This window comes from Periophthalmus magnuspinnatus, chromosome 1, assembly GCF_009829125.3.
Source record: "Periophthalmus magnuspinnatus isolate fPerMag1 chromosome 1, fPerMag1.2.pri, whole genome shotgun sequence".
NCBI lineage: Eukaryota > Metazoa > Chordata > Actinopteri > Gobiiformes > Gobiidae > Periophthalmus > Periophthalmus magnuspinnatus.
This window is the reverse complement of record NC_047126.1, coordinates 20,788,574-20,809,836: the sequence shown is the minus strand read 5'-3', so window position 1 is coordinate 20,809,836 and position 21,263 is coordinate 20,788,574. Positions and strand designations below refer to the sequence as shown.

Here is a 21,263-nt window from a genome sequence, read left to right as displayed (position 1 = left end):
TGGGCTAATAAGACTCATGTTATGTAGTTGAACTTTCAGATAAAAAAGGGTTTTTGTGGGAAAAATATGATAATGTCTTTCTAAATTACATCACAATTATCAAGTAGCTTTGTGCAAATTAATTCCTATGACACTTGAAAGACTGTGGGGCTGACTCCACTCCGTGCATCTCTGCTGTGCTGTTCCACACACTGCTTGGTAATTGCTCCCCTGTTGTAGTGAATGAGAGCCTGCGGTGCATTGAGCAAGGGCTGTGCTGGTGCACACTCCTCCTCCGACAGAATTATAGACGTCTATTTTCTTCTCCGTCGGTGTTCGGCTAGATCAATCTCCACAGGTCAAAATGCATTAAAGAGGGAAGAGAACATGAACTACACCCAGATTTACAAAGTAAATCCACTCTGCAATGAGTTTATGTTTATCATTTCACGTCACTACCATTTCACTAAATTTCACTTTATGTCACTGAAACACCACCATGTGAAAACTCTATTGGACTCGTCCACATAACAGTTTAATGCCTCATTACCCTGGTTGGAGAGGATTCAGTGGCTCAGTGGAGCGGAGCTGTATGATGTGGAATCGGCCCGTGTCACTTCTGTCTACTGCATGTTCTGCGTAACTGTTTATAATCATGTTAAACGCTGCATGTCAGATTAGCCTGGATCAGGAAACACGTCAAGATTTCTCATATTGAAATGATCAGAGCCACATTTCACATATGTTTTTTGATATGAATCAAAAGAAAGTCAACAGATCTGCCCCAGACAACCGCTTCCTCACTTTCTCCTTATCCCAGTCAAAACCAATGTGCCACTGCAGCTAATCAAAAACACAGCTCTCTGTTTATAGGAAAAATAACTTGAATTCTGAAATCTAAAAAGATTAGTATATTTTTCTGGCTGGTTTAAAATATGTCTTTCCATTTGTATTAAATTTAAAAGGTTCCAAAGGGTAAAAATAAAAATGACAGTTTGGATGTTTTTGCTCAGTGCAGAGGCAGCTATTGGCCTGAATTAAAGGTGCATCATGTCACTTTTCTGCCACGTGGTTGTCTCCAAAGAATTGTTTTTTGCTTTAGTTGGAATGTTCTACAGTATAAAACTCTCTCTTAATGGAGATCCACAGATAACAAGATATACTCCGGCCATAATAAACTTTAATGCCCTACAGTAATAACATGGAGACAAGCAGACAGTGAATTCACATCCACCTCCACAAAAGCTACATAGAGCATAGTGTTGTCACGATACTAAAATTCTACAGTACTATTTTTTAATTAGCATCAGATTTCTAATACTTTTGATAACGCTAATATAGGGGTTAAAAATGTGATTTATATGTAAGAGACTACTGAACAACAAGATCGTTATTCTCAATTCAAGTCATTTTAAGCCATAGAATCCATGTATCCATGTTGTGCCACTTCAGAGCGTACTGCAAACACACTTGAAGCCATATTTTGTGGCCAGAGAATTTCACAACTTAAACAGTTTGTCTGTCTGCTCCTCTGGGCCTGAGTCCAAACACTTTTCTTCTATTGTTTCTGTTACTTAATTGGCCATGTTTGTGACGTTGGGGAGTGTATTTGTCTTGGCTTTTCTCTATGTTTTTACAGTGCATCCAAACAAATAGTTTCCTGATGTAGTTACTCAAAACGGTACAAATTGTTCATAGAAATGTGTGTAATTGTGTGCATTAGGTCTGCTTGATTTATGTGTAAAAAGTAGGACTGTGTTCAGAATTCACATTGTAAACATCAACATTTGAGAAAAGATAAACTAAAACAAGAATGGGATGCAGTTCAGGTCTAAATTACAGGTACAGGTAACAAGACATGTTGCTGTTTGCAGAGGACATTTTATTGCCTAAATAACTGCAGTCTTTGCAATTTGATAATTGTGTCAACTCCAATAGCCATTTTGATTTGAATGTGATTAATTGTGCAGCCCTAAGTGATAGTTTTAGCTTTTATGATCATTTTTGATGTCATTTTTGTTTTAGTGTTTGTTTTAGTTTTATCCAGCAAAAATGTGACATTGACAGAAAACAATGACAACATATTTTAGTCTGCTAGAAAAGAAAACAAAATGATTTTAATTTTTTCTGAATCAGGATTGAGATTGCCAAATTTTGCTCTTTTCAGGGAACAATCTGTTATCTAAATAAATTCAGCCTTTGTGATTTAAAAATTGCGTCAGCTGAAGTTGCGATTAATTATGCAGCCCGAGTGTGCATGGAAGTTTGAAAATGAGACTCAAACTTAAGCGGTTATGACAGGTTAGAGGACTCATTTCACTAAAACATAGTTGTGTTATAGTTAAGATTTTAATAAAAATGTTGCCATGTTTTCCCTATTTTGACAATTTGTTGAAGTTAATAATTTTACTTCCTCGTTGGACACGTGCAGCAGATGTGTCACGTAGAGGTAATTTCATAAATGTTAGCTAGGAAACCATAGTGTAAACAAGAGCCAAAGCTAATCATATGTACACAACAATTATGGTTTGACAAATACAAATGGAATATATTAAATACAAATGTGAAAATCACCTTTATTTTTTCAAAGTAATCTTTAAACTTAAACAAAAAAATCATGTTCTTTGCAAATTGTTCCTGCATTTTTACGGATTGATGATCCCTTTATACAACTCTGGATTTTCAACTTTCTTCAGAACTTTTCTTCACAAGCTGCCATTAGATTGACATAAAACTATCATAAACATAAACTATATATTTCTTGCCCTTTGTATTGACAGTGCAGTATGTGTATACTCATCTGCACTCAGAGTTGTGTTTTTATTGTCATTTTTGTGAAACTTTGAACCATTTTAAGAGAACATTCAGCAAATGTGTTCAAATCAATAGCGTCACGTCAGTAAAAGCCGTTGTGCATTAAGAGGCAGAACAAACAGTTTGATCAAAGCTCCTGGTGCTCACTATCACTGCTGTGTGCTCTGCTAACACAACATGACCTTGACTTCAGCTCTGTCTTTAGTTTAACTGCACAGAAACAACACACAAAACATCCCCTCACTTGTACTCTTGTCTTGTCGATTTGTTGTTTTATTATTTAGTTCCTATAATATAAATAAATATCTGTTCCAAACAGCATTTTTGTAAAACCTTGGGAGGAGATTTTGTGCTATACAAACTTGAATTAAATTTAAATGTGCACTATGCAACTTTTCTGGAGAGGGTCTGCCATCTGCTTGTCTCCTGCTGATGTTTTTGCTTTACCTGAAATGTTTCACTATATTGTATTAAACTTATAGGTATTTATATTGCTCAAAAATACCTTGGAAAACTTTGTCTGTGTCATCTGTCTCCATGTAAAGTTAAAGCCATACCATGGAACATTCCAGACAAATTGCACATGTTGTTTAGGCAAAGCAGTAACTCTTCCACCAGAAAATTTACCGTGCACCTTCAATGGAATAGTAAATAACTACCACATTTTGGATTATGGAGCTCAAAAGTCCCGCTCAATTTGAAGTCAGCAGCCTGCAGTAAATTTCCCATTCATTTTCCCATAGACTTTTTGAAAATTTAAATATTAAGAATGTGAACATAACAATTAACAACTATAAACACACTCTATATAAAGACTCTATATATAAATGGACATGGCTGACCTGCTAGCCATTGTGTTCCCAATAGGAAGTGAACATGAGTGCACTTCCAGCTCCATTGACTCATTTTGGTCTTAAAATGTTCACCTTAACCTGCTCTTCATAATCCTGGTATTTTATTATGCTGTTGTGTCCATAAATCAGCGGTGCGGGCAGAAAGAGGCGTTACCTTCAACAACCTCATTTCAGATTGGCTCTTTTGTTGCTATGATACTCACAGTCCAAATATGGAACTCGGCTCCAAATTCGCCCCTTTAACCACTAGCCTCGATGAGCTTCATTTGACTAGTGCTGAATGTTATGGGCGATGTCACATTCTCTTAGTCCACTTCTTTATACAGTCTGTGGTCCTCGCACACTTCCAGGTTGCTCTTGTCTCCACAATCTGGTCCCTGTTTCAGAGTGAAAACTGGGAACATACCAATACCAGCACACGTACCATTTACACACTCACAGTGCAGAGTCCCAGGACTTCTTAGGTCAGTGAGTATGGTGGTGACGTGACACTGTAGCAAACCAATGGACCATGAGGGGAGAAGCACCATGGCAACCAGAGCACCACACACCATCAGCAGTGTAGGAATACAGTGTCCACGGCTCAGCTTTATACACTTAATAGGTTGGGCATGGGGCTCGCAGCCAGGCAGTGGCACTGAAAGAAGCTACTTGGAAAGAGTGAAGGACGTTTTTGAAATTTGCCATAGTATTGAAATTTACCTGAGATGAAGGGCGGAGTGTAGAGACAAGAAGACCAACCTGAAAGTGACTGAGGACATGGAAATAGAGAGGGCACGCTTTTGTAGCTTGTAACTTTCGGTTCAGCGCCACCAAGTGTTCAATTTGCAGTACTTCTCCATACATGCACTACTACATAAAACTTCTAGTTTCAGAAAATATATTTTAAATAAAAGTTTAAGTTTTGTAATATTTAGTTAGCTGATTAGCAATGGACAAGCTTTCAAACTTCTAATCATTTTTATTATTTTAAAACATTCTTTATAGTCTATAGGAAAAAAAAATGTGGGAAGTTTTCTTGGTGAGAGGTCACTATGAACTCTTCAAAAAACCTACAGATTTTTTTTAAGTTGATACAATATAATGACACATATTTCTGTCCATTACAGTTGTCCTATAGCCAACCGCACATGTCCCCCTGGTCAGACCTGGAGCTCCAGAGTGTGTCACTGTGTGGATCAGAGCTCTGGAGTTTACTACAATCCTCCTCCTCTGTCCAATACAAGACCTGCTCGACAGCACACTGGTAAGTAGCCCAATAATTGTTTATTTTGTTTAATTTCATTTGACTCTATCCATTCAATCAAGAACAGGACAGTTCACATTATCCGCCAGTATAGTCCATAACAAAGGAAACTTTCACATAGAATCAAGACAAAAACTAACAGATAAAATGGCATAGAATAAATGCTCAAATGTACACTAGTGAGAGTAAGTAATGGGGTGAAACAAGTTCAAAGAACAGTACTTGCTGGAGGTAGCACATGATTCCATGCAAGTATAAAGTTAAAACTAAACCATACTTAGCAACATTCTCCATGGAGATAGACACATTTTATGCCATTATAGCCAAACAAACAACAATACAAGTATGAGTCAGGTTTATGGAGATGCAAGCCTGCTCACAAAAAAGATGTTTTTCAGTGCAATAAATACAACCAAAATGGAAAAAAATGTTTTTTTTTAAAAAATGTACACATCGTATACTAGCAATGAATCAATTATTGAATTAATCGTCATCTTATTTAAACATTACAAAGACTCACAAACATGTCATTTGTGATTCAGGCACAGTAATTACATCAAAATGGCACAAAAAACATGCACGCACACACACACACACACGCGCGCGCGCACACACCCACATATAGATGAAGATGTTCTCAGATGGAGAATAATCATTAGTTGTTTCCCCTGTAACTAATGACAACATCCTGTCTTTACCTCTCCTCTGCTGAGATGAGTAAAACAGACATGTTTATCAGAGGAAGCTGTTTATTAAATTTCATTCTTGAGTTTTTATCGCTCAAACTCTGGCTGATTATTCGGTCTCATAAATCATTACAAAGGAAATATAGCAGTTTAAGTGTCCAGGCCAACAGCTCGGATATGGGAGCGCATAAATCATACATAAGTAAGTGTGTGCAGTAAACAATGGAGAGATTCAGGAATGTAGAAACATCAGTGCTACAGATAGAAGTGCTGAATCTTCTACTTAAAAACAGATATCTTTGGATAAGTCATTTTGCAGCAGATTTGGCCATTTATATATTTTGTTAAGACGTGTAAGTAGTCGCCCGTCAGCTAATCAAGTGCGTTAGATGGAGTTTTGGAAGTGATTAGACAGTTTAATCTGGTTTTTCACTTTCGATACTAAGGAATAAACTCCACACTCAATACAGATTCCGATACCACATAGAAAACCCTTACAATTGCTACAACTCACACGCCCAATTTGTCAGTATTCTTTTTTCTTTTTTACAAACAGAGGACAGTCAGCTCTACACTCAAAGCCTGTATAAGTGTTCAGAAGGTAAATTGGATTTTCTGAAGTGGCTCATTTAGAAAACGTGCCTGGCCAAAAGGCATAAAATCGATCCAGGACTCAGACACCTCTGATGTAGCTAGACCCGCGCGTCACCCCCAAAGTGTTCAAACATGAGCTGAGTTTGGCCCATTCTCCTGACAGCCCATGGACCAGATCCAGTCCAAGAGCAGAGAACCAGGAAATATTACCCATAATACAGCGTGGCAGAGGTCCCAGGACGTGGACAGGTCTGACCCCTTTGTCATGGAGCGAGAGGAGATACAGAGAGTGTTAGAGAGGAAGATGAATTACGGTCGGCAGCTTATGGAACTGTGAGAGGAACCAGAGAGATGTTATGAAAGTTTGATTTAAAGGCGCTGTACCTTATTTTTACAGTCCTAAACACACGGAAAACAGAACCAGTTCTTTTGAAATGGTTTACAGTGATAAAGTTATTTCTCACTTACCTTATCCATTCCGAGCATATTCATCATGATGAGTTTATAAGGACTTTTCACCACCCTGAGAGACAAGAGTGGAGTTTTGCTGTGACTGTAGCTAACAACAACTATCTAACGCATACGTCCTGATTATCTGACAATAAAATGCTTTCCAATTGGATGCAGATACAACATCTGTACTGGGGCAAAACATGTTTTGCTCAAATACATGAGGAAAAAATCTGGTACAGGACATTCAAAAAGAGAACAAAAGCATGCCAAAACCCAAACTTGCAAGCACCTGCAAGTCCTGGTGCTTAGAACTCAGCACTTATGTCAGCGATTTGATGGAGGGAGTTAAGGTCTAGGTAGGTCTTCTTAAATTATGCTTGTGCCTGCTGTATAGTTATGATCTGTGATTGCTGTTATGATTTGGACATTTTCAATCTCAATACTGTTCTGAAATGGCTAAATTAAAGAAACAAATTTTCGTTTCCATGTTAGAAAACTGAGGTGCCCAATTCGGAGCTGACATCGGATTTTTGCAGGTCACACTCTCGAGTAGTGGATCACGGATAAAGAGAATTATGTTGGAGAACGAAGTAAATATGGAGCAGTGGGCGTATGTCGGTGGCAGTCTAAATGGGGGTTGTTCAGAGTGTCTTGAATACAGGAGTATAAAGACTACTCAAATATGTAAAATTCACTGTAAATACAACTTCCTTTGCAGTTCACCCATCCTTCAATTCTGCTGGGACAGCCTGTCATGAGCAGAGGGACCTATGTGCAGATCTTGTGCTAAGCTTGCACTCAGGACTACCTTTGCTGGAGGATTTGATCTGTAGTCCCGATTTAGAGTTAATTGACTGTCAGTTCATTCTCTCTTTTGGGAGTGGCTCGTGGCATCTTGTCCACTCCATCACACTCCAATGCAATCATGGAATATTTGTCTCTTGGAGCCAGAACACTTCTCCACCATCTCCTCTTTTAACCCATGAGTAATATCACAGAGCACAGTCGCGGTCACCAGCTTACAGGGTTATATTTAGAAAAGCGTTTTCAATTTTCCATCTCGACTTTTTCCCAGTAGAAACAAAGTCCTCCAAAAACAATAAAGATGCTTCGCTCACTTCAGTCCCTCCATGTGAAACGCAGAGGACGAGACAGCCACAAATGTGTCACTTTGGCCCACTCTAAAGATCCGTCTAGCCCCTGTCATGGAGGATATGTTGATCCAAAGGTCTGACCCGAGCTATTACTGTCACATTCAGTCAAAATCAGGGCTAACCACAGTGAGATATGCATAAGGCTGTAACTAACACTGCAGAACTGTCAAAACACAATGAATATCAGACAAAAATAAGCCTGGGAAAATGCTGATGTGAGAAAGAAAGACAGAAAGTGAAGTGAAAGAATTAAAAAGCTCATATCACTCAAATAAAGCTGAAGTTCCTGCTTTTAAACTACTGACTCTTTTGCCATGGGTACTAATACAGCCTCCTTATTGCCTATGTAATAGGTTTCATTTTTAAATAACGATTTAAACTGCTTTGCTTATATCAGAAAAAAGTGTCATGCATGTTTAAATTTGGACAGAACTTGTGTAAGAGTGGCAATGGCTATGTGGCAGCACGATGGCTCTAAGGCTAGCATCACAGCAAGAAGGTGGGTTTCTTTTGGACACACTGGCTGCCACCATCAACCCAAAACATGCAAAATCCCCCAGTTAAGGTTTACTGACCAAGCTCATCATCTCGTTGTCATCAGACTCAATTTTGATACTATGGAATCAACTCAAAACTCGATAATGATTACCCATGCTCTTTTTAGTAATAGAATGCAATTTTCATACATAAAGTTAGTACTTTCTTTATGTTACCATGAGTGTATGAAACTCAAGCTAAAATTTTATCCTGTTAGTGTTTTTGGTTTTTTTACTTGCTCTAGTTTGGATATTAGTTTTATTATCTATTAGAATCTGATTTTTTATACTTTTGAAAACCCTACTCTTGATGTGTAGCAAACAACAAAGTTAAATCTGTCAACTGGACAATTCTTGTAGGAGTGAAGACGTTTCACTGCTCATCCAAGCTGCTTCTTCAGTTCTGGTCAGATGCTGGTGGCCACTGCCTTTAAATCTATCTGAGGGGAAGGGCTAACCACACTGAAACTGTAAACAGCTATTGTCTCATGATAGTTTGCCCTAGCAGGATTGGAGGATGAGTCAAATGCAGAGCAGAAATAAAGATACACTGAACGGTTTGTAATTTAATCCCATTTTGATTGTGTATGGATGAGCTAAGTGATTTGAGAGCCTGTAGATGCAGACTGGCAGGCATAAATCTGTCCCAGGGCAGCTATAGCTAAAGAAGAACTTTAAAATCACCAAGTGTAGATGACATGAACAATACTTGAAATACTTTTGTGAGTATTGATATAAAGCCCATTATTAGACATATGCATCATTACTGTTTGCAAAATGACTTATTTGACAAGCGAGGCATAAAAAACAGTATAGGAGCATTTATTCAACAACGTCGCCAATACAGATTCATTTTTTTCAGATGATTCCAAACAGTTCAATTAATGTCATTCACAGGGTCATTTGAAGCCACTGAGTGTATTTATAGCCTGAAAGATAGTGAGTTATGTGATGGTATTTGTGAGTAAATTCCAGCTCCGTACAGCCTGCGTGTGTCTAACTCGCGAGTGCAAGATTCTGCCAAAATCACAAAAGAAACCATCTGTGTTTTGTACAAAGAGGAATGTCTCGTGTCGTAGTTTATCAGCGACGCCAGATTAGATATTTATTACAGAAATATCACTGCTCTTGAACAGAACAAAAGTTGAAAAGGCGTTCCAGGGGTTATCGTGGATCAGATATGAATTAGCTGCTGTTAATGCATACAGAGATAGTGTCACTTTGAATACACAATGGGCCACTGGTTTTACAATTTAGTTGAGAGAAACATTTTGAATATATTGTGCTTTTCTGAGTAGCTTTCAGACCCCATACCTTTAATCCTGCTTGAGTAATTTGTGTTTCCTGCACTGCTCCTTCAGACACAATACATTTTTTCCTCATCTATCCTTTGAAAATACCATATTTTTTAAATTTCTTGGACCACTACCTTGTACTTGTACTTGACTAATTTATTTTGAAGTACATTCTAACAAGTGATTTAGTTGTGATAGCACTCTGAAGGGGGAGTGACTTAGTGCAGAGAGCAAAGGGAGGAGAGACTAAGAGCATCAGAAAGAAAAGTGAAAAAGTTATTAACATGTCAATAAGTTTTCGCCAAATTAATCTTTTGCAAAACAGGTTGCACAGTGATCTAAATATGTTGTGTAATACCGCCTCTTTAACATGTTTCCTTTTCTTCTTGCAGATTTCTTCTCCTCAGACGTGTGTGGTCCAGATAAGGAGCTGGATGCAGAGACCTGTCAGTGTGTGTGTCGCCGTGGTAATCATCCCTGTGGCCCAAACCGCCATTTTGACCAAAGTTCGTGCCAGTGCGTCTGCAGCACCCCCTCTGGCCACGCCTGCCCCCCAAACTTCAGTTTTGACCCTGACACCTGTCAATGCACCTGTGCCAAGTCCTGCCCCCGCCACCACCCCCTCAACAAATCCAAGTGTTCATGTGAATGTAACATGTCGCCCAACAAGTGCTTCCTGAGAGGGAGGAGGTTCCATCAGGGAACGTGCAGGTGAGCAGGGTCTTTTTTTTTTTTTTTATTATTATTATTTTATTTTATTTATTTACTTTTTTGGTGCTTTTTACCATGTTATGATGTCATTCAATAAACATGCCTGAAGAGGTTTAAGATGTCATCCATGCATGTTTCAGTAATTTAGCGATCTGTCCCAGCCCTTTTTGGACCTTCATCACGGTTAGCTATAAGATTCTGTGCAATGCCCTGCCCTTAAGCCTACGCCACCCAAGCTCCCACATGACAATATTCCTTGTACAAAAGCATGATACAGAACTGTACACAACAACTTGACAAATATGATGTGCAATAATTTCATTAGCAGGATGCACACAGATGTGTTGTGATAGCGGAGTGACTTTACACAGAGAGCAAAGGGAGGGGGGACTCATTTCATTTCATTTATTGGTTTATTAGGACAGTGTACAATTACTTTAAGCGCAGTGGCAGATATGTTTGTACCAGATTGTAGCTCATAGCTAATTTCCATCTGTAGTCCTGGGAAGGGGAGACAACACACACACTCCCTGAAACTTCACTCAATATAGCATTTTCTAAACAATAAAAGTTAACATGGTGATATAAATATGTTATGTGTTACCAATTAATACCCCATATAAGTATAATAGCCCCTACTTAATTAAAGTCAGGTAGGCTAGATAGCATTTAATGTTAGGAATTTGTTCATGAGCACTTGCCAAAGTGGTTGAGTGGTCAACTAATACGTTTTATGGTTCAGCACCGTTTGATCATTTAGACCACTTAATATTATTATGTCAACAAGTTTATTCATGAGAAATTCAATACTTTTATTGACACTGAAATACTGAGATGAAAGTGTAAGATCACAACAAAGTACCTCCAGGAGAAGGACGTATTCATCCATCTTAGGTTTTGGATTTATCAATTCAATTTAATTTAGAAACATACAATGATTCATATCATTAATAATAATAAAAATATCAGTTTTGTTTGAGTTATATTTTCAGTGTTCACTGTCCTGTTTCTAATTTACAGTCAGTACAGTAACTTTCTAACTTTACCTGGGATTTTATTAATCTTCATAGATACAAGCGGGTATGCCACCAGGCCATGTTACAGGTCAGATCTGTGGAGAGTTCAAAGTAAACCTGCATCCAGTGGGGCAAAAAAAGTATTTAGTCAGCCACCAGTTGTGAAAGTTCTCCCACTTAAAAAGATGAGTAATTTTTCATCATAGGTCCACTTCAACTATGAGAGACAAAATGAGAAAAAAATCCAGAAAATCACATTGACTGATTTTTAAAGAATTTATTTGCAGATTATGGTGGCAAATAAGTATTTGGTCAATACAAAGTTCATCTCAATACTTTGTTATATATCCTTTGTTGACAATGACAGAGGTCAAACATTTTCTGTAAGTGTCCATGAGGTTTTCACACACTGTTGCTGGCAGTTTGGCCCATTCCTCCTGCAGATCTCCTCTAGAGCAGTGATGGGTTGGGGCTGTCTCTGGGCAACGCGGACTTTCAACTTTTCAAGATTTTCTATGGGGTTGAGATCTGGAGACCGGCTAGGCCACTCCAGGACCTTGAAATGCTTCTTACAAAGCCACTCCTTCACATCATTGCATCACCTCGTCCTCTGCTCATTGCCTGATCTGCAGTAGTGGATGTAGACGTTAGGTTTGTTGTCTTAAAACGTGTGTAATCTAAACCTTAGTGCAAATGACTTCTGTGAGCTGTCACTTAACCATTTCCTCTCCTCAAACCAAGGAAACACTGGGTAACGCTCACATCCATCCAACCTGTCCACCGCTGACCCCTTGTGACCCCGTTTCTATGTGATTTATGAAGCTGCAGCAGCACAGGAATCCACCGTTTGGGGTCTGGTTTAGTCCGGTTTAAAGAGACTGTACCCACTTTTTTTCCATATAATTAGGTTTGTTAAGTTTTTTGGGTTTTTTTGCCGTAGTAGATATATTGGAAAAAGGAGCTCTTAGGGTCAAAATGAGGTTGTGTGTGCTGTTTCCATCATGTTTCCAAGCCTTTATATTGTCCATGAACCAGGATGTAACGCTTGTGAGCTTGTTGTTGATGGCACTAGAGTGAAGGCAAACTCGGCTCTGGTCTTTGAAAGTTGTGAAATGTGCTTATGACCTCACTGTGGGGAATAATTAGGACGCTAAGTGAGGAATAAACTTGGAACACTGCAAATCATTTAAAGGGGGAGCTATTTCACTCGGGGAATTAATTGCTAACACATAACAATTTAGATCACATGTTAGCTTTTATGGTTTTGAAAATGCTGTATTAGCCAAAAACAATGTATTTACAAGTTTCCCTTTTCCATAGACGTAGAGTTGTAGACGTAGCTGAGCATTGGACAGAATCTTCCACCTAACTGGAGAAGGGTTCGAACACGGCTCAGGATAGATCGCTAGATTACTGAAAAAAGCATGGACAACATCTAGAACCACTTAAGGCACGTTTTTGATGAGGAAGTTTGGGAATAACATTATAACGTGGTAGAAAGCTTCTGCAAATAGTTGTGTTTTTCATGTTTTTAAGATTGTATCAGTGGTTTGATGTGGTGTGTAAACCTAAAGTCTTTATGTTACTAGAGCGATGCTGTCAGAGGTGTGAGGCAGGAACACACTTTACACAGTGACGTCAAAGTTTGTTATTGAACCTAGCGTGCATGAATCAATCCAAACAAAAAAACTCCTAATGATGCTAAGCTAATGATGAGAGAGCACCATTAAGTGAAAAGTTAATTAAAATTGAATTTGCATAATATGTGGTGAAAGTCAATATTCTTCGCGGTAGTGGTTGCAGTTGAAGGCAGTGGTAACAGTGTGTGAAGTATAGCCTACTGTTTGAAGTTTCAGCTGTAAATCACTGTAGATCCCTGAAGGAGGTAGAAGTCTGAGTGAAATCTAAACCACGAGTCTGACCTGTGCCCCTGAACGCATCTCAGTCTGTCTTAATGGAAGGATCAGGAGTGCAGACAGTTTACATCACATCACTGTAAATTTAGTTTTTGAGTCGCAGTGATGGAAATGTTTAATTTAAGTGTCTAAGAGGCCTCACATTTTAAAACCGATGGTATTTTTTTCTGCTTTCTGGAACTACAGCTTTTCAAGAGGTCTAACTCACCAGTCAAATGTAAACACGTGAAAAAAAGTTACAACATTTTCCACGTTTTCGCAAACTTTTGGCAATTTTATTTAGTAACAATCAGGTGGGGATGCTACCATAAAAGCTACATAGTGCATCCTTAAAGCCATAGTATGGAACTTCATAGGAAAAAATAGACTAAAACTATTTTGGATGGGGGTTTTTTGTTTTGGTTTTTTTGCACTTTAAAAAAAACATGCGTCCTCACTCTAATCAGGCTTGCATCTCCACAAACCTGAGTCTCATTTGGCCTGCTTGGAAATATTGTTCCTTTGGCTATTATCCTCTGAAGTATAGCATCAAAAAGTATCTATCGCAGAGGAGAATGTTCCAAAGTATGGTTTTAACTTTCTATTTCTAAGGAATCACACATGTATCATTCCAGTTCCACAAAGTTACATACTGCATCTTTGACATTAGCTATTAATGCCAATGGTTTTAGTAACAATATAGTTTATAATATATCTGATTTGCTCACTATCTCCTCTTTTTTGTATTCCAGTTGTGTCCGACCTCCATGTGAAGTGCGGAGGAGACGGTGTGAACCTGGATTCTCCTTCAGTGAAGAAGTGTGCCGCTGTATACCGTCCCACTGGAGAAGACTGGACTAAAAACTAAACTAATACTACAAACAAATACAAGTTGATACAAGTTTTATCCCCATTCCCCTGAGCTGTGGTGGCAGCTAGAGACCCTAAACCACACAGGAGACTTTCATAACAGGAGAAACAGACTCTGGTGAAATGAAGGTGGAAATGCACTGATTTAAAGGACTTAAAATGCAGGAGGATGGAGGTGAAGGGACAGAAGAGGCCTTTAAAATATTGTCTAAATCATTTGAATGTGTTTGTATTAATTTTATCACAGTATTCTTATGTCAGATTTGGATTATATAATTTATTAAATGCTATTTTCTGCCTGTTTTTTTTTTTTTTTCTTTTTCATGGAAATACACTGTGATTATTATTTTTGTATCATGTAAAGTATAAGATGGAAATAAAATATACTGGATGCTGTATGCTGTTAATCATTAATATGTAAGATTTCATTGTCTGTAAGGGCCTTGGTTCACAGTGCCTGGTGCATTAAACATTTGTTATAAAGAGGGGCATATGCTTTTTTTTGTACCATGTTATAACATTGTTCCCTCATCAAAAACATGTCTGAAGACGTTTTAGATGCCATCCATGCATGTTTGAGTAATTTAGTGATCTCTCCGGAACCCTCCTTATGGTTCGTTTTCGCGAATATTGCATTTCCAAACCAGTAAAAGGTAATATGGTATTTAAATGTGTTAGCAGAACCCCATACAAGTAAAATACCTCCTCTTTAATAATAGTTAGCATCAGTTGTGAATCACAGTGAGCTAGCCAGTGCACAGCTGTGTACAGAGGCTCTTCAAGTTAATGTTTTCTTATTCATTTAAGTTTCTCCATATCTTCCCATTATCACTACTGCAAGTTTCCATTTTATTTTCATAATGGAATGGATTGACATATTTGCTGAAAATTTAGCAATGAATTAGTGATAAATCAACAGACAAGCAGATTAACCAACATTTACAGGAAACAAGCAAATGAATAACTGTCCCAGAGCCTCCTTCTCAACAAGGATAAAAAAACAACAAAAAACAGGGGAAAAGATAAACCTTAAGGAGAATCCGGGTGAAAGAGAGATCCACTCCCATGGACTAAACCAGAACTAACCAAGATTAAACCAGGGCTGGGCTGGGACTGAACCAGGATTAAACCCTGATCAAGATCCTGTTAAACCAGGAATAAACTAGGACAGAATCAGGACAAAACCAGGACTGAACTAGGACTGAACGAGACTAAACCAGGCCAGAACCAGAACTGAAACAGGACTGAACCAAGAGTGACTAAATCAGGACTGAAACAGGATTAAACCAGAATTGTACCAGGACAAAACCAGAACTGAATTAGGACTAAACCAGGACTCAATCAGAAGTAAAAAAGGAATGAACCAAGACTGAAGGTCCATTTAATACAGGGCTAGAGGTTGATTCATCCAGGATAGGGTCTGGGATTTGAACATGGGACCTTTTTGCTGTGAAGAGACTAGACAATAGTTGATCACCAGTATGAAAACCAGTTGTTGATTGATTATAAATTGATTGTGGTGATTTTTCATGACTGTATAAGACTGCTTCGCTCTTTCCAGGTACATTGAGAAACAGTGATTTTGCACAATGCCAAACCCGCCCTACTCCTCCAGACCTGTTGTGTTACTGATGTTATCTTGACATCTGGATTGCATCACCTGCATAAGTTGTACATTTCTTTGGAAATAAGTCACTTGTTATCAAACCTCATCAAAGATTATTCCTCCTTAAATTCTTGAGCCATGCCTTGTCCTTCCTGAGGCTCACATCACAAATATGAAAACATTATAGAGGGAAAGTGGACCAAGATGTCAGACTTAATATCTGTTTAGGGGCACGGAGATAATCTTGCATGTTAAAGGATATATTTTTGCACACTGGTTAGCACCACACACCTCACATATAAGCAGTGGTGGAAGAAGTGCTCAATTTTATAACTTAAGTAAAAGTGCAGATACTGGAGCAAAACAAACATACAAACAAACAAACAAAAAAAAAATCAAGTAAAAGTATCACATGAAAAAAGCAAAAAGTAAAAGAGCACAGAGCTTGAGATCCAATAATGCTTCAAATTTACAGATTTGTGCTGGATTATGTTCAACAGAAACAAATAAATTTGTCCTCTACCTGTTTTTAAAAAGTATCATGTTTAAAACTGACTTAAGTAAATTACAGATACCTAAAATTTTACTTGAGTACAGTCCTTACTACTGCTTTTACTTTGTTACGTTCCACCACTGCATTTTAGGTACTGGTTTAATTTCTCAAACTGCATATATAGGGTCTCTGTGTCCAGGTGGGTTTCCTTGTGGTGCCCTGGTTACTCTAAAAAAATAAATGTTTTGTTGTTTTTCAGATTCTATAATGTGATGATGGGAGGCGAGAGACACTTTTCTCTGTTAATTACATTGCATTTTGCCATGAAATATCCAAAAGGTAAATGCACAAATGTTAAATCTGATCCTTTCTTTTAGTGACTAGTACAAGTACTCACTTTATTATTAAAAAATGATGACCAGGATGTAATTTCACTCCTGGGTACTGCACTGTGGTCAGTCATATTGTCTAAGTGCATTGAAGGATGGGTCAAAAGAACAGGATCGGTCCAGTAGGTTGCACCACCGGAGAAGAAGGATGAGTCAAATGCAGAGGAAGATCAATGAAGTGTGAAGTTATTCTACATAAATGGCATCTCTCTTCACTTTCTCTCCTGTTCTCACTCTCTCTCTCCTCCATCTCCCCTTTTCTCCTCCCTATCTCCTCCCCCATTTATCCTATTTTCCCTCTCTCTTCATTATTTCCCCTCTCTCCCCCCTCTCTTTTCACCTCCTCTCTTTCCTTTCTCCCTCTCTTCTCTCTCTTTCTCCCCGTCGCTCTCCTTCTTCTCTGCTCCCCTCTCTCTTCCCTCCCTCCTCACTTTTTACTTCTTCCCCCCTCATCCCTCTCTTCAGTCTCTCACCCCTCTCTCTTCCCTCCCCCCTTTCTCATTCTTCTTTGCTCTCGCTCTCTCTCCCCCTCTTTCTCTTTCTTCTCTGCTCCCCTGTCCCCTCCCTCCTTCCTCACTTCATACTTCTTCTCACCTCCCTCTCTTCATTCCCCCCTGTCTTCCCTCCTTCTTCACTTTTTACTTCTTCTCTCCCTCTCCTATCTTCTCCCTCTCCCCCTTTCTCCTCCTTCTCTCCTCCTCCACCCCCCCTCTCTTTTCACCCCCTCTCTTCTCTCTCCCCCTCTGTCTCCTCTCTCTTCCCTTCTCACTTTTTACTTCTCTCCACCTCATCCCTGTCTACAGTCTCTCCACCTCTCTCTCTTCCCTCTCCATTCCTTCTTTGCTCTTGCTTTCTCCCCCTCTCTTTCCTTCTTCTCTGCTCCCCTCTCTCTTCCCTCCTTCCTCCATTTTTACTTCTTCTCTCCTCCCTCTCTCCTCCATCTCTTCAGTTCCCCCTCTCTTCCCTCTTTCCTCCATTTTTACTTCTTCTCCCCCCCTCCCTCTCTTCAGTCCCCATCTCCCTTCCCTCTTCCCTCTCCTCCCCCTGTCTCCTCACTCTCTCTTCCTCCTTGTGTCCTCTTTTCCCTCTCTCATCCCTCTCTGCTCACAGTTTCCTATCTCTTCCCCTCATCTCTCCCCTCACTCCTCTCCCCCTCTCTCTTAAACCTCTCCTCCCTCTCTTTTCTCCTCTCTTCACTCTGTCTGACACATTAGCAGGTTACCCTCAAAGGTGATGTGGTCGGGCTAAAACATCTGGACTGGATTTACACAGCAGACTCCACGAATCCACAGACCTGCACAATATTTGAAATCAACAAGTATTATGCTAATGAAGAGAAAGGGAGGAGAGGAGAGAGGGAGGACAGGAGAGAGGGAGGACAGGAGAAATTGGAGAGAGAGAGGCATTAATTAGGACAAGTTGTAAATTACAGAAAGTTGCTTGGAGTTTTCAAATGGAATTATTCTACCTTTGTCATCAAATGTCATCTATTCTATCCAAAATAAAGAGACAATTTATGCACAAGGAAGGTTTGTTTCACATGTCACTGAAAAAAACAGATCTGATTGTACAGACACGTTTGACGAGGCTTGAGACACAACAGAGGACGTGGGGGCCAGACTGATGTCAATCTGCACAAAAAATACAGAGATATCTTCTGGATTTGCCAGGCAGGGTTTAATCATGTATTTAACAAAATAAAGGTGTTGTTTATTTTTATTTGTCAAATCATAACTGTTGTGTTATTGAATATTATATTATATATTATATTTCATACTTATACTAAAAGTATTTTAAAGGTGTGTTTCCTCATCACAAACAGACCTGGAGTTGTGTTTTGTTTCATTCAAACATGTTTAACACATAAACCCTGTATTCTTCTCTCAAACAGAAAACACTCCTTGTGATGTCATGTGGCAATAGAGGACGTGCTCCACTGTGTTTATACACTCTATACACCTTCACTAGAATCATTTTAATAATAAATAGTAATCAGCTTATGCCTCACTCAGAGTGAACCCAGCCCAGCTGTGACTCCTGTGTCGGAGTGGTTTAGTTGTGGTGTGACACTCACACGAGAACCAAAGGCTCTCCTGTCCTGTGTGTGGTCATCACCTTTAAAGCTGCACACACAAGACTGCATGTTCATCTCAAAAACTATTCATTTATTAAAGGAAAAGGCTTGCAGTTAACCTGGCTCTCGCCAGACTGATATGTGTTGGATTCTGAATTGTGTTCTACACATCCATTTAGGATGGCTCTCACTAAAAGAGTTGAGAACCAATGATCGGAGAATTCAAACAAAGACTTCACATTGTTCGAAGCATTACAACAAGAAGCCAAAAGATCAAACTTCAGTTAGATCCAGCTGAGAGAAAAGCACAGGCGTCTTACCGGTCCACAAATGCACAAAGAACTTCCCTTTGTACGTTTTTTTATGAACAAGATTGTCCGTATTGCTACTAAAATAGGCCGATGTCTGTCTGACATGGCTTAAAGCTCACAAGAGTCAGTTTTGTGTAATATCGGACCTTTAAACCAACATCCCTCAAAGCCAAACACATGACCCCAGCACAGGCCTGACCTCCAAACTACAGGCTACAGGCTCAGAGTGGATGATAACATGACATATTATGAGAAAGAGTGAAACGGAGCATAGCAGGAAGCAGTTAACCTTTGGCTGTGTGCATATAAAACACTGGACCAGAGCAGACAGAGGGAGAGTGCAGAGCAGATCTGTGTGCGCTCACATACTGCGCCTAAAGGATGAGAAGTCTGGGAAGAAGACTGAGAAGAGAGGATAAATCTTCTTTTACGTAAACTCAATGCATTAAAGTCCAACGTCCAGTGGACAAACATTTGAATTACAATGAGATTTTAGAATAGGTCAAATATCAAAACTTGTTTTTTTTTCAATAGGACATAATATTTAAATTAAACTTTTGTGAGATTTTAACCCTGTTACAATGGTGTTCTGAACAGAAATTCAATGGTCACATCTCTGATATCAAACTGTTTAAGGTTAATATTGGATTACAATGAATAAAATGACAATTAAGTTTAATACGTAAAGCATGCTATGTCATCTTTAATGTGATGAAAAGTTGTCATTAAGATATATGTAAAGATAGAATATACATTTTACTGTAGCATTAAGAAAATGCGTGCACCACCCATGGGCCCAGGAGGTTGGCTCTGATTATCAAACTGGAATATTAATCAGGAAGTGCATTTTGCTACACCTTAGAAAAAACTCTGTTCAAACATGATACATACTGATTATAGTTCATTGCTTCTCGAACTTGGTTATCATGAATTCATACATGAATACTGTAGTACAGGCCACATGTTGTCCTTGACGGGGGAAACCTTTAGTTACCTTGCACAGTGAGTGAACATTTTTGTTATTTTTTTCTGTCAAGGTATCAGCAAACAAAATTGGACTCTAACCCAAAGTTTTTTTTAGAGTGACCCTTCTTCTTCTGACAGGGTTGTGCCTTATATCTGTCTTAAGGGAGAAGTTAATTACACTGAAACTAACACACCCTAGTTGTTTATTTTTAGTATCTGTTATGTCCATTGAGCTACGCTAACATTTTGCACAAGTTATATTTTGCAGCATTGTTCATATAAAAAAAATAAAATTAAAAAAAAAAAAAAAAAGCATCATCATTGCAATCCAAAAGCAAATATGATTTCTATTGTATTTCTTAGCAGCAAAGGTGTGAACCCCCTCCTTCCTCATACCCAGGTCAACAACACCTCAGGTTCCTGCATCTTTGTGGAAGGAAGTTACCAGACGCAAGCTCGCAATGTCTGCAGATGAGAAGATAAGATGGAGCATGACTTTTTCACTTTGAGAGAGAGAGAGGGAGAAAAGCAGGCTCCAGAGCTCTGTTGGAGTATGGAGCAGTTCACACCATATATTAGACTCAAGTACAATATTGAGCCCCACTCCCTTCCTGCTATTCAGGGCCTTTTTGACTTATGACCCCTTTCGCCTCCGTGACTTTGTGAGTTGGACGAGAGTTTAGGGCGGGACAAACTGTTTAGACACAATGCAGTGCTCCGAATGCATTTGTGCGATTGTGAATAACGGTGTAGAGGTGCCCACGCGAGGAAATGGTCTCCAGGAAGTGTAGACTGGCATTCTTTAAATATTTTAGTTATAAAAAGAAAAGAAAATGGTGTGTGTTTATTTTAGACGCAATCAATGGTAAGGTCAAATGGTTATTTGTAGATTTGTTAGCAATATCAAGTGTTTAAATGACACAGACTGGACAACCATCCTAATTGTTTCATTTATTAAGAGGCCATTACACCTTTTTCTCTTTTCAATTCATTTGTGTATTATTTTGCTGCAAACCTTCCACACACAAACTTTGCCGCAGTAGCTGAACCATTAAGCCTCCTCAGCCTCTCCATCTCCTCTTCTTCATCAATGTAAGTTTCCCTTTATTGTATCACTACAACCAGTACTCGACTCAAGTACAAATGAGGATGGTACCAGATTAAAACTAATACATTTAAATTGATATAAATCTGCATAAGTCTTAAACAGGAGCCAGGTCTGGAAATGGACTAAACCAGGAGATTTAAACTACAACTAGAGACTAAACGAATCCTTAATGTGCATTCACCTTCATAGGAGGTGCCGACAACTTCATGGCTC

At 38.9% G+C, this 21,263-nt stretch overlaps 1 protein-coding gene across 1 annotated transcript in view; it reads left to right on the top strand.

Moving 5' to 3' along the window:
- Positions 1-14,586, top strand: part of vegfc (vascular endothelial growth factor c) — a 63,495-nt gene extending 48,909 nt beyond the window's left edge. Inside the window, exons 5-7 of the mRNA XM_033975623.2 lie at positions 4,757-4,893; positions 10,004-10,322; positions 13,986-14,586. Coding sequence (XP_033831514.1) covers positions 4,757-4,893; positions 10,004-10,322; positions 13,986-14,094 — 565 coding nt within the window. The 3' untranslated portion in view covers positions 14,095-14,586. The remainder of the gene's footprint in view (positions 1-4,756; positions 4,894-10,003; positions 10,323-13,985) is intronic.
- The last annotated feature ends 6,677 nt before the right edge of the window (positions 14,587-21,263 follow it).